This window comes from Manacus candei, unplaced genomic scaffold (assembly GCF_025592945.1).
Source record: "Manacus candei isolate 608988 ecotype Guabito, Panama unplaced genomic scaffold, ASM2559294v1 h1tg000023l, whole genome shotgun sequence".
Lineage (NCBI taxonomy): Eukaryota > Metazoa > Chordata > Aves > Passeriformes > Pipridae > Manacus > Manacus candei.
The window spans coordinates 26443669-26457523 of NW_026138071.1; the positions used below are offsets into that span (position 1 = coordinate 26443669).

The window sequence follows — 13855 nt, forward strand, 5'->3', positions numbered from 1 at the left end:
TGTTGGGGTGTGGGCTGGGAGTACCGGTGAGGTCTGTATGTGCTTTCTCCTCCTTGCACCCAACCCACCTCAGCCCCGACCCGCAATAGACCCCCATCATCCCATCCCGCCCTGCTGTCCTGCTGCCCATGCCCATGGCACCTCTTCACCTCCTTAGGTGAGGGATGGGGCCAGCCCCCCACGGGCATGGCTGAGCGGCTTTCCAATCCCAGCTCCTTGCCAATCCCCCCTCCACCTCCTGAGACAAGTGAGAGAAAGAAAAGAAAACCAAGCGGCTCTTCGTTGCTGGGAAGGGCTGGCTGAGCTGCCACCTCTGCAGAGATGACCTGACGGGGGGCAGGATGGGGCTCAGCCTCTCCCACAGTTTCCAAAACCAGAGCAAAACGAAGCAGCAGGGGGAGATGGCACAGCTGCCTGTCCCCCGTGGGAGAGACGCTTCTAGAAAAGAAGCCATGCACTGAGTTGTCTCCTGCCTCTGGTGGGTGACATCTCTGCTACAACACAGTGATGGTAACGGGCACTACCTGGCAGCTATGAGGAGTGGCAGCCAGCCATTATGCTGACTCTATGCTCCAGCCCCCTGTGCCCTCCACGGAGGACCCCAAGCCACCCAGAGATGCTCTGCCCACCCCGTCTAAGCAGGGCGTAGGCAAGAGGAGGAGCACTGCCCCACAGGGTCTTCGTTTTCTTTTCTGCTCCGGTGATTAAGCGCTTGTTTTTGTCTCCCCCCCACCCCTCTCTCTGCCCCTGTCTATTCTAGGCTGACGTCTGAGGTCACTGGAATGGGCGCACTCTAATTTCCACCCACCATCCTCCACTCCGCACCACCTGACCCTCTCCAGCCACCGGCACTCCACCCAGCCTGTACTGCCTGTACATTTACCGTCTTCCCTTTGCCTCCACAGATACTCTTTTCTTTACTAATGAATATATATATATATATATAAACACACATGCGCATATGCACACACTGGAACGGTTCTTTACAAGCTCCTTGCTGTGCTCCCAAGGCTGCTCCCAAACTCTTTGGTTATGGTCCTTGTTTTCAGCGTACGGTGTTAATACTTCATCTGCTTTTTGGGGATGAGGGAGGGGGGAGAGGGGTGTTTTTTTTCTCACTGGTGAGACTTCCGGAGATGACAGGGTCTCTAGTGTCAGTCTAGCGTAGCTACTTACACGTTTGAGTTGACATTGGCGGTACTTTCTGTAGCCTATGGACATATGTGATGCCAACCAGAGTTGTGCGTGCTTCAGATGAGTTACTTTTCTCACCCTTCTTCCTTTGGTGCTCCCTCTTGCTTGTCCTGGCTCACCTTTGCCACCTCACATCCCTGCCCTCAGGGTACGGGTGTAGTTTTCACCCTGTGTTATTTGGGAAGCGGAACGCGCACGGGAACCACAGGTTCACCCCCAAGCTTCTCTCTTTGAACATGGCATGGTCCAGACAAGCCCTTTTTCATATTAAATAAAGGGAATCACACACACACACACACACACACAAATGCTCCTTTTTTTTTAACTAACGAGCAACTGGAAGTGGGAAGAACTCAGCTGTGTGGGATTCACACCCCCAGGGGCCTTTGAAAGCACTCTTTTGGCAATCCCCATGGGCAAAACCTTTGGACGATAGCTCAGGAAGCTCTGTGAGCTGGCTGTGTTTGTCGTTGTTTGTGTTCAATAAATGTCTGTGCAGCTCTGGTACCAATGGGCTCCGACTGTTCTTCTCCTGGGTCGCCCCACCAACTCCAGCCCCATCCTTCCCTCTGCATTCTCCCACACCTTTTTAGCTGCTTGGAAGGAAGGTGGGGGTTGTATACAATAGTTCTTCATTACTATTATTATTATTACCATCACCATCGTAATTTTTTATTTTATTTTGTTTAGAGAAGGTCCCCAGGAGTGATGCACTTCCTGAGTGATTCCATGCTTTCTGTCTTTTTCCAAAGGGAGAGTATTTGGCTTGCATAATCTTTTGGTTTTCCTTAAGATTAATTTAAAAGTTATGGTACAACAACCAACATCTCTCACTGCCTCCTTGTCTGGACGGATCTGCCATGTCTGTGCCCCACACCCTTCCCCAAGACCCTCTATGCCCAGTCCTGCCTTCTGCTTCCAGGCTTTTATTCTCTCTCCTACCTCTCAAATAGGAAAACAAATATGTTTTCTGCCTGTTAATTCCTGACTGTCCCTTTTTTCAGACTGCAAATGAGGGGATCATGATACACCATGTCCCCAGACAGCTGAAGCAGCCGCACTGTACATTTTTGCACTGTACCACATGGGAAATATATTGTTTTTCCAGGTGAGCCCCAAGACTTCATGGCCTTTCCCTCTCTTCCACCCTCAGTGCCGGCAGGAACCGCTGGCAGCTTCCCACCTTTCTCCTGCTGGGATGCTGGATCACTTCTCCTCCTGTCTTCAGCGCTGACTGCTCAGCACTCACACAGGGCTACGTCAGGGACTCCGGGTGATGCCACCTCATCAGTGGAGCCAAAGATGGGCAGGGGTTTATGGGCTCCAGCAGGGAGCTAGCAGGGATGAGAGCACAGCCCTGGAAGGTGAAGGTGGCTGCCAGCCCCTGCTGCTGAGCATCAGCCATTTGTTCAGCCCAGGTGTCCTAAAACCCGTGCATGCTCAGCTCTCCGGAGCATTCCAAGCCTCTGTGGTTACAGGTACTCCCAGATCCTCCATAAGATGTTTTGCTGCCCATCCCCACCCCCTTGCTCTGCTCTTCTTGACACTTTGGGTTCAGCTGTGCCTTTTGGGTGGTCCAGCAGCAGACATGCTAAAGACCATCCCCTGATTCCCCATCTGAAGAAGTGCAGATGCTTTGGGCAGTGCTGCTGTGGGCTCAGGTGGAGCCAGTAGCCTCTGCTGACATCATCTCCCCCTTGTATTTGTGCTGATGCTGAAGATGGAGGGAGTCAGGCACCAAATGGTTCCTCCCCCAGGTTGCTGACTGGCCAGCACAAGCACAGAACCACCTGCCAAGGTGGTGAGTCAGTTGTGGGCAACTGGCACTCCTCATCTTCTCCTTTTCATCACTCTCCAGCAGCACCGTGTTGACCAAGGCCGAGAAATCCATCACAAGCCAACACGGTTGTGGGGTTTGTGCATCTGGGAGCACAACCGCATCCTGACGACAATGAAGGTGGAAATGGCTTTGCCCGGGAATTGGCGGTTTCTGCAGATCACATCTGCCCTGAATTCCTTTGCTCTGTGTGCGCTGTGCTCCCCATGCTATTCCCCACCTCTACTGAGACAGCGCTGCCCAAAATAGCAAATGCCAGATTGGGTCTGCCAGATGCAGCCGAGCTCAGAGGCTACTGGAGAGGGGGAGCAGTCAGCAGCAATTCCTTTACACCCATTCCCACGCCAGCAAACCCACGGATAACATCCACTTCCAGGTGCCATCCCCATTCCAGCCCACTGCCATGCATCCATCACCCAGCAAGACTGTGGAAAAGCCACCACAGGAATCGATGGTGAAGGAGAGGAGGTTGGATATAAGCATTGCTCTGGCATCAGGCCAGTATCCAAGACGTCGTGTCAAGGCTTGTGCTGCAGCAAGGACCTGTGCTCAGGGAAGTGCTCCAGGGAATGGTAGATATGGCCACGGGGGACAAAGGGCGGACCAAGCAGTAGCAGTCACCTCAGGAGAACTGCACAGTCATAGAATCATGGAATATCCTGAGTTGGAAAGGATCCACAAGGATCATCCTGGCCCTGCACAGGACAATCCAAAGCATCCCTCCTGCTGGCATGCCCTTTGACTTCGCAATTTCTCTTTAATCAGCTTATCCATCATCATCTGGGCTTGAGCATGGTTTGGAGAAAGAGGGGTTGGAACCACTGCAACATCTCCTGGGATCATGTTGATGATAAAGAGGATAACAACGAAATCACAAGGAATGTATCAAATTCGGCTTTGATTTCTTCAGGATGGCTCAAAAGGAGATTTGCTGCTTTCTTTGGAAGGAGCCTCAATGTTTTGCTTTGATTTGCGATAGGTCTTGGGTTTCCATTTTGGATGAACTTAAAAATGCTCCAGTGATGCATACACAGCCATGCCACTGGGAAAAATTTCTAATATTGTACTGAATATTCCATACAAGGTGAACATCCCAGTTAATCAACTTTAATACATTGTTTTTCTCTCCCAAAACAATGCATTTTATCCGGCCAGAATAATTCAACATTTCTGGAAGCAACCAGCTCAGTCAAACTCTTTGGGAATGAGTTATTTTGTGGGAAATTGTGACTTTGACTGGAAAGTGTTGATCCAATGCCCCCAGAGTGTGGGGGTCTCCATCAGAGAGGGGCCAGCTGAGGTCTGTGCTCAGCCCTTTGCCCTCAGCTGAAGGTCTCCACTGCCCCCACATATCCTTGTTGTGCTCCCAAAATTGTTTGGAGTATTGTTACATGCTATTTTTTTTTCCCCTAGACTGTATTTGCAAATGTAGTACATAATAAGGTTGAAAAAAATAGACTGTTTCCCCTAAGGGAAAGTGACTTTCACCAGGGAGACTCTTTAAATTTCAAACTCTCTTTGAGCTGCTTTTCAGGGGTTTGTTATGTATCCACGCTAGTCACTTTTAATTATGCTAATTCCAAGCTTATGGTCCATTAGCAAGGGTAATTTCCCCTCTCCGGTGCCGGCAGAGGTAGGGTTTCTGGGGTATCACTGTGTGCTGTGGTAGGGATGAATGCTTAGTCTCATTTTCTCCTTGGCCACAGGGATGGAAGGCATCTCTCCTAGCCCTGCCTGGCTGCAGCCCCCAGCCCCTGGGAGGTATCCCTGTCCCCAGCTCTGGTGCCCCCCCGGCAGGTCGCTAGGTGTCCCCATTGACCAGCTTTTGCACGCCTCCTGCTCCAGCCGGGATGTGGGAAGCACTGGGATGTCCACTGCTTCCAGCTGCTGAGACATCCCACGCTGCTGGAAAGGGAGTGGGGTTTTGTGTGTGTCCTCCCCCCACACTGGTGACGAGCAGTGACATCCACCGAGCGTGTGGCTGGCACCGCGTGCCACTGCGGGAAGGGTCCCATCAGTGCTGGGACCTTCCTTGAGCCGCCTCAGCCCATATGGACAAGGACTCCTTGGCCATGGGTGTCCCCACGCTCTCGGGATATACCGGCTGTGCCAAGGGACAAGGTCGGTGGCACAAGCCACCACCTTACGGTGGCCCAAGGTCATTCAGTCTGGCAGAGGGACAAGGTTTTGCTGGAGAGGTCCCGAGGGTTTCCACCCCTTGTGGTCTCTGGGGAGGCCAGCACTCGCAGGCAGGATGCTCTGTGTCTTGGCTGGCAGCAGGAGCGGCTGCAGCTGGTGGAATGACTTGCAGAAAGGTCAAGGTCTCAGTGCAATTCCCCTGCTCCCATGTTGGATATCACAGGGAGCTGGGACTCTGCTGAGGGGGATATTTTTGCTTTCCCTTCAAAAAGAATGCAGCTGCAGATCTTAATCTGCTGTGCTGGGCAGCGAGCCTTAGGCCCCTGTCCAAAGGGTAACGTGGCAGTGACTTTTAGGAAGTACTGAATGTACCAGATGTGCAACTCCTTCCACTCCAGATGTGCAATCCCCCTCCCACTCTGCCTCAGCGCAGTTGTCCTGCAAAGAGGAAGATGAGACTCCAGATCACTCAGAAAGCATCCCACACACTAAATCCAGCCAAGTGCAAAGCCAGACTGGCTCTGTATTCCCACACTTGTGTTTAGGCAGTTTAACCGCAGGGATGTCTCTTCCCAGAAATGATGCTCATGCCCGCTCCACATGCGGGGAATAAAACCAGCCGGAAGATGGAGAACATGATGGAGCAGCAGGAAGAGGCTTCACGTCTGAGCGCCTCACTGAACCACAGCCTGTGGCTGATTCAAAACACGCGTGCTATTTCTAGAAGGAACTGCTTTGATCCCAAAAGAGAAGTCTGTGATGTGCATGAGGACTTGAATATTTGAAGCATGCTTGGAGCACTGTGTCCTGGTTCCCTGCAGGCACTGTCACTATTTATTCCTAGAGAAACCCTGTGTCTAAGAGCATTTGCATCTGGATCTAAAGGGGGATGAGTGACACTTGGCTCTGGAGCTTCTCCAGGTTTTGATGCATCAGATGAGATTTGGTGGTGTAGGATGCTCCATGGAAGCAGGGGCACAGTGGAGGAGTGAGATGTGCTGTGGAAGTGTGGGCATGGTGGTGATGGGCCACCACAGCCAGCCGGCAGCATGGGGAGAGCAGGATGGAGGGATGGAGCAGCGTCACTCTGGAATTCAGGGTTGCATGCATAGCTTGGGATCAAACCACAGCGGATATCCAACAGGATTTCCCAGTTCAAAGGGGAGCAAGACATGATGCGCTCACCCAAAAGCACTCAATTAGTGGTGTGGGGTGTTTTTTTTGGTAGGAAGACATGGATGTAGCAATGATGTAGCCTGAGGCCTCTGCTGCAGCTGGTGATATGGTTTTCCCAAGGGATGCTGCTGCATTCTGCTAAGCATGCAGCCATGCTCCTGAATGTCTTACAGGAGAGCTGCAGAGGAACTGTCCATAAAAATCCAGTTAGGGATGCATACCCAACACCCAGGGAAACCACAATCTCCGTGTTTAAAACAAATTTTCAGTTGCATAGCTAAAATTTATTTTCTTGCCATGAGTAGATCTCCCATCTGCATATTTTGGGCTGAAACATGGTGATTTCCAGAGGCACAGGATGGTGCAGTGCAGCACCAGGCAGATGTGCAGGAGTGTGTGCCCTTTCCCAGTGTTCCTCCCTCAGCTGCCCATCATCCTTGGATGCCCTGTGATGCCCTTGCTCATCACCCTAAATCTTACTGATGGAGGCCAGCAGCACCAGCTCTCTTGGTCACCATCCCCACAGTCATGGGTTTGTAGGGCACAGAGAAGCAGGCAGGGACTGTCCTCAGCCAAGGAACAGCCTCAGGATGTTTAGATGGCTCCTCTGAAATTCCCAAAAAGTCACTCTCAGCACCCAGTGACAGCCCACAAGGCAAACATACAGCACACCAGGCAACCACCTGGGCTCATGTGGCAGCCCAGCTCATGTTGGATGTGTTTGGGTGCAAGCGCCCATGGGAAAAAAGAGAGGTTTGTTGTAGTGTAGCAGAGCTCAGTGTGGGCACAGCTCCTCCAGCTTGACTTTTGGGGTGTGGGTGATTTCAGCGTCACATTGGAGAGTTGCTCCATGTTCATATAGACTAAGGGGCCGGGAGGCACCGGTGTTGGAGCCTTGGCTGAGCCCTGACCATCTCCCTTACTTGCCCTCCAGCTCTGCAGACCCTGATCCCCACGGGAGGAACACCTTCACCGCCTGACCGGAGCGCCGCAGCTGACGTGGTGCCAGTGGCTGACGCTTGAGCCCCCTCTGAAGACGCTGCCGGCTTCCCGTGAGCTTCTCCAACTCCTCCGTGGCACCCTTCAGGCCAGCTGCCTGAACCCCCCTGCCCATGGCTGCCTAGACCCTGCTGGGGCAGCGGTGGGACTGGGGGGCTCGAGCAGCAGGTCTCAGGGGGACAGCAGCTTGCAGCCAGTGTGCAGCAGTACCCACTTCTGCGAGCCAGCGCTTCCCATCGCCCCTCTCTGCGCTTCGTTATCACCCTTCGCACCCCTGCCGCTTTGCAATGTATCTCGTGGCTTATTTGTGTCATTGCAATAAAGCTTTTGTTGTTTGAAGTGCCCTCCATGGTGAGTGGGGCGAGGCTGGGGAGCCGTGGTTTGGGCAGTGGGGCATCCATGGAGAGGGTGGTGGGATGCTAGGCGGTGCCCCAGTAGCACAAAAGCCTCGGTCCCCCCAGAATGGTTAACGGGGAAACTCAGCCCACACAGACCATGAAGCGAACCATGGTTTGGAAAATGGGCCTCAGAGCCCTGGCTCCACTCAGCATCGGGAAATGATCCCACATGGGAGCAAAGCTGCCAGGAGGGGAGGGGGAGCAGAACGGGAGGGAACACTGCAAAGAGAATCCAGAGCTTTCCCAAAAGGCGGTGACGACCAGGATTCATTATCCATCGGGAGACGTGTTTATAGCCAGCGTGAGTCATTTGCTGGGCCCCCGGATGGGAGCAGCCCATGTCAGGGGCCGCCACCATTTGGGATGGGTCTGGGCTGCCCATCCAGCCCCACACAATGGTAGCTCTCAAACCGGCCCCACCAGGCCACCATGCACCAGCCCTGGCCCTTGGAGCAGACCCAGTGCTATTTTTGGACACATGGGGGTATGGTTTTTTTATCTGGGATTCTTCATTTCTCACTCAAGAAGAGAAGTCAGAGCACTGCCCCAGCTCTGCATGTTGCCCTGATGCAGTGAGGGCCTCCATCTCCAGCTGGTCCAGACCTGGGTTTAACACACATCCAGGCACTCAGGAGAGGCCAGCAGTGCCCCCCTGGACCTCTGTCCCATGGGGAAACAAAGGTAAAAATGCCCATGTTGACATTTTTCTCTGTTTGGAGCTATCTTTTCCAAATGTACATCATCCCTGCTCCTATGAAAGGGCTGTGGGCAGGTAGGCAGCCCCCTGGATTTTACCCCTATTTTCACCCTTCCGCAACCTGCTCCCCAGGGAACACCATCCCCAAATTTCTATGGAAGCTGGAAGTCATCCTCCCCTTGTTTGTGCTATCCCTGACACCCCCTTTGCTAGGGTGCCCAGCCCAGGTCCCTGACAAGCCACAAAACCACCCACTTCTGGCTAAAAAACAGATTTTCTGGGTTTCTCCTGCCCAGAAACTGGTAGCATGCTTTTGTTTGGAGAAAAGCCCATGTTCCTGTCCCTGTCCCATTCCCAGAGCAGCGGCACCATTGGAAACCCTCCCAAAGCAGGGTGTCGCTAAGACAGATGCTCTGGGAAACCTGGCTTAGGGCTCTCTTCCCACCTCCCTGCAAGCTGCCCACAAAGCACCTTGCCTGGCCACACACCCCTTTGCTGAGCTGGAAGGCCTTCCCAGAGACAGTGGCAGTCCCAGGGAAAGGACTCAGTGAAGTTGTGGGTGCAAACACTCCCAAATGTTGTTGCCTCCCCACCTACCACCACACAGGGCTGGAATCCCTGCCCAGGCTGGAGACGTGGGATGCAGAGAGATGTTAATTACCTGCCTGCACTAATTTATCCTCTGCTCATCAGCTGCAAGACAAAGCATCTGTGCCCCACCGAAAGCATTTAACGGTGCAGACGCCTTACACCCCTGTCTGTCGCCACCAGCCCTTTGTTGGAGAGCTTTCTGCTGAGAGGGTGAGTGTTTGGAGATGAGAAACAGCCTATTTGCTTTTGGCTGTCCCTCTAAAAAATAATAAAGTAGCAAAAGGGAGATGCTTATCTTTATGGCCTTCTGGGATTCCCCTGGCTGCAGTTTGTGCTGGGAGCTGCTGCATGGAGCAGGGGAAATAGGCTTGAGGACAGCAAGCACAGGATCACAGAATGGTTTGGGTTTGGAGGGACATTAAAGCTAATCTCATTCCACACCCCTGCCATGGGCAGGGACACCTCCTACTAGAGCAGGTTGCTCTAAACCCTGTCGAAGCTGTCCTTGAACACTTCAAGGGATGCTGCAGTCACAGCTTCTCTGGGCAGTATTTGCTAGTGCCTCACCACTCTCCCAGGGAAGAATTTCTTCCTAGTATCCAATCTAAACCTACTCTCTTTCAGCTTAAAGCCATTCCCCCTTCTCCATGGCTGAATGCTTCACATTTGGTCCTCACTGTCTGTGAAAGATCTGAGGAGGATGCTTGGCACTGCTTGGAGTGGGCTGGGAAGGCATCCTTGCCAGGAAGGGTGGCTGGCTTGTTTTAGCCTTCAAGGAACAGGCTGCAGGCTGGATCTGGCTCTGGTGTGGAGAGCCCAGCTGCATGCCTTGCTACATCCCAGGACTGCTCTGAAAGGGCACAGCCACTCCTAGAGCCGCAATGGCTGCTGGAGTGGTAAACATAACAAGTATAAATATGCATACAGAAAAAAATGTGAGCAGAAACAGCCTGGGAAGGGGCTACTGGGTACCTCTGGGGGTTTGCCAGACACATGCAAGCTCCCGGGAGGGGGTGGATCATGCCCACGAAAAAGCGTGGAAAGGGGTTGAGCTGGCTCTGTGCTGCACTGTGCCATGAAGCCAGTTGAGGTGCTTTATCCAGAGGGCAGCCCACAAGGAAGATGCTTCTTTGTGCTTCCTAAGGCTGTGGGGTTTCATGCCTACTTCCACATGGATGCAGAGACAAGGGCTGTAACCCATGGCAGAGGAAAAGCAGGTTTTTGACCTGCATAGCTCATCTCTTTGCAATTTGGTAATGCAGGCTGGGTTCTGGGAGTGTGGGGCTGCGTGGGACCAGCCAGCAGCACTTCCAGTCCCCCCAGCTGGAGGCAGGCTTTGTCTGGCAGCCGCTCGGCTGTTCCTCGAGTGCCTGATGCCTCCCTTCCCCGAGGAAGATATGCCCAGCCTGGCAAGCACGCTCTGCTCCCTGGGAATCGCCCAAGCAACAACTTTTATTGCAGAGAAACGGAAATTTTTCCCTGCTCAACTGACAGAGAGCTGAGCACGTGTTTTTCCACCCATTTTTCCTGGATATGCTCCATGAGAGCAGGGTCCTCTGTCCTCTGTCCCAACAGCAGTGTCCCCAGGGCTGGGGGTGGCACATCCCGGGGTGCTGCCTTTTCTCTAAGAGCAGAAGGACACTGTAGGTGCTGCTGATCTTGCCAGTTTTATCCCTGAACCATGATGTTCCCAACTCCCCAAAACCCACTCTTTGGGCTCTTTCTATTTTCTGAGTGTAAAATGGAGGGGGGGGGGGGGAAAGCCCTAGAAGTGAAAGCAGTGCTGCCTGCTTTCAAGCCTCTATTGTGGAACAGGGGATGAGGGTGAGACTCTTTCACCAGGACAGTGTGGGGAGGCCCTTCCTGGTATCCTGACTGTGTGACATCCTGGTATCCCATGGTCCCCCTGTGAGTTGAGGATCCCTGCAAGCCCTGGGGTGGCCCAGAAAAAAGATCCCGAAAGCATTATCTCCTCTCCTCCAGCTCCCATGCTGCATCCGCAGCCTCCCCTCTCATTCGACCCTCTCATCTTTCCTAAGAAGCTGAGCCAAGGTTTCCCACAGACCCAGACAGCTATTAGGGAAATATTATTACCAGATGGTTTGTTTTTTTCCATAAGAACAGAGGCCAACGTTGGTGAGGTAATGGGGAAAAAATTAACCCACCACACACCAGCCTGGGCGTGGGGATGTGGATTTGCTGGTGGAGCTGTGCCATGTCCTGGCTGTGCCAGCATGGAAGTGGTCTGCAGGGTGGGGTGGCAGGGGGACACCTGCACCCCATGAGTGCTGGATGGATGGCAGCCGGAAACCACCCGTTGGAGTGGCGGTGACCCCCTGAGGTGGCTTGGGAAGGGAAGAGTGTATCCCCAGATGGTGCTGGGAGGGAGGGAAGGGTCCCCCCAGGCCAACTCGGACTGGTGAGAGCAAAGCCCATCTGGCAAACAGCAGGGCAGGGGAGTTTGTGCCGGGTCAGCAGTTTGGAGAAGCACCATGTCCTAGCTGTGCTGCCTCTTGTGGGGTCAAAGGAAAGGGGCCACTTAGAGTAGGGATGTCAGAGGGTTTGGAAAATGGGCTGTCTCTTCCACTGGGTGTTTTTTGGAGGTGGGTGGTTGAGTGCAAGACCCTCCCCTAGTGCTGCCAAGGCACACCCTGTGCCCATGGTGAGCTGCTCGCATGGCAGCACCCGCTTGTGCTGGGAGAGGTGATGTTTTCCTGGTCAGAGGGGTTTCTCTGCTGCCTCCTCCTGCAGAGAACTGCTGTGGGAAGCTAAATTATCATATGCAGAAGCACCACAAGCCACATTCTTTCCAGTGGGGTTTGTGGTTCGCGCAGTGCTGGCCTCATACCGCGGCTGCCCCTGTGGTGGAGGTCTGAGCATGGAGGTGGGGAGGACAGTGGGCTGGAGAGTGAGCCATGGGGGAGCTGGCCTGTACACCTTGGGGGTCCTAAAGCCAGTCTGGGGAGGAGCAGCCCTTGGTAACCAGACACATGGAAACCTCTCCCAGAGAACATCCATCGTTCCAAACGTTTCCATCGCTGGGCGCTCATGTCCCCAGGAGTGGGGGGAAGGTGACAAAGATGACGCAGGCAGTTGTCAGGAGACCAGTGTGCTTCATGTGGTTACAACTAGGGAAATTTCGGTGCTCCTTAATTGTGGCATTTCCCAGCACCGTGTGAGAGGACAAAGTAGTCCCAGCTGCAGAAGATGGAGCTGGAAACTTGACATTTGATCCTGCCTTCCAAAGCACCCTTTGGTTATGAGCACGCTGCCAGGTTCAATGCTGACTTTTACCATGGGAATTCATTTTAGTTCCTTTCCATATTTTCTGTGGAAGCACAGTTTTCCATTTCCAAGTAGACTTGACTAAAGGGAAGGAAAGGTTTCGTGAAAGAGTTAATATCAGAAAAACAGAGCAAACTCATTCTTTTCTCAGTCTCTGGGAGGAGAGAAGCAAAAGTTCTGTCCCGAGTGTACGTTCTTTTTTCTGCACCCAGTTTTGTCTGGAATTGGACTAAAAGTTTATTGCAGTGCTGTGGGCTGGGACTTGGGAAGGAGAACAGCCATTCCCTGGGGAACATTGGCACCAAGAAGGGAGCTCCCCTTGCCCATCTGCATGGCACTTGGGAGGGAGGCTGATAGATGAAGGAGGTCCCCTGCTCCTGGGAGGGGCAGAGCCATAGGACTCAGTTTCCCTGGCCTCCTCTGAAGAGGAAGGGAGAGGGAATGTCCTTCACAGGCATGTGTCCTTGGATTTCAAGACACGATGGCATGCTGCTAGTCCCAGTGATTTGGGAAATTTTTTTTTTACTGCAAAATTAGCCCACACTTTTCCAAGAAAATGGCTATTCAATGTCCTGGGGATGCTGCTGGCTGTTGGCCATGGTTTAGCACTGCAGACCTGGAAAAGGCAAGGATTTAAAACTCTTTTGGAGCTGGATACGGCTCCAATCCCGCTGTCCATTCAGAGCACCAAAATTTCCCTAGTTGTAAGCACATGAAGCACGCTCCTGGGACATTATGCCTGATAACAGCCCCTGGGGTTTGGTGTGTGGGCTCTGGGCAGAGACTGGGGTCCCCAGTGAGGTGGGAGGAGCTCCCCAGGGCACACAGGATCTGAGAGGCTGCAGCTGTGGGGAGCCATGTACAGTCGGCAGGCGCCTTACATAGGCCATACCATTATCATTAAGTCTTTGCCGACGCAGCCAACTGGCCTCCAGCTTGCTCCAGCTCTGCAGAGCTGTTCCTTAGCAGGATGTACTTTTCTCTTCCTGTAGGGAGAGGGAGATCGGCTCTTCTGCTGGTTGGGATAATTCCCTGTGAGGGAAGGGGAAAGAGGAAGAGAGAAGGCTTAAGAGGAAATGCCTCTGGTGTGCAGGTTCACAGGATGACTCTGCTAAGCTGATGCACGAATACAGGTCCCTTCCCAGCTCCCCCCTTTCTGGGAGCTGCTGGCTGGTTTTCAAAACCCCGAGTGAGCTCCCTCATGGGAGCCTGAGGAGCTGTGCTGGAGAGCCAAATTAGCATCTGATCCCCCATTAAGCGTCATGTAGCTGGACTTGTCCCTGGGCATGCTTGTTCTCTTGGATAGTATCTTCAGTAGGTTTGAGAGGTCTTGAAAATTTGCCTTGTAGGGTGCTTACCTCTTGGTGCCACCTGTGCGGTTCAGCAAAGCCCACACACCTCAGTGCCTGGGTGGTTCATTACACCAGCCAGGTTCACACTCATACTAAAGCTTTTTAGCTGGGGGAGGAATGCTTTCCTCAGCACAACCAACCCCTTGTTGTTCTGTGGCCAGGATGTCTCTTCCCACCCTCAACAGTG

The 13855-nt window shown here is 53.1% G+C and overlaps 1 protein-coding gene across 17 annotated transcripts in view; it reads left to right on the plus strand.

Annotated features, from left to right (window-relative positions):
* PCBP3 (poly(rC) binding protein 3) overlaps positions 1-7656 on the plus strand; it is a 56220-nt gene extending 48564 nt beyond the window's left edge. For 12 of the 17 annotated variants that reach the window (XM_051787205.1, XM_051787215.1, XM_051787220.1 and 9 more), the window contains one exon: positions 7281-7656. In XM_051787205.1, the coding sequence (XP_051643165.1) occupies positions 7281-7326 (46 nt within the window). In that variant the 3' untranslated portion in view covers positions 7327-7656. Of the gene's footprint in view, positions 1-760; positions 3369-7280 lie in introns of those variants that run through there. The other 5 variants (XM_051787216.1, XM_051787218.1, XM_051787217.1 and 2 more) reach the window with 1 other exon arrangement.
* Positions 7657-13855: the final 6199 nt, after the last annotated feature.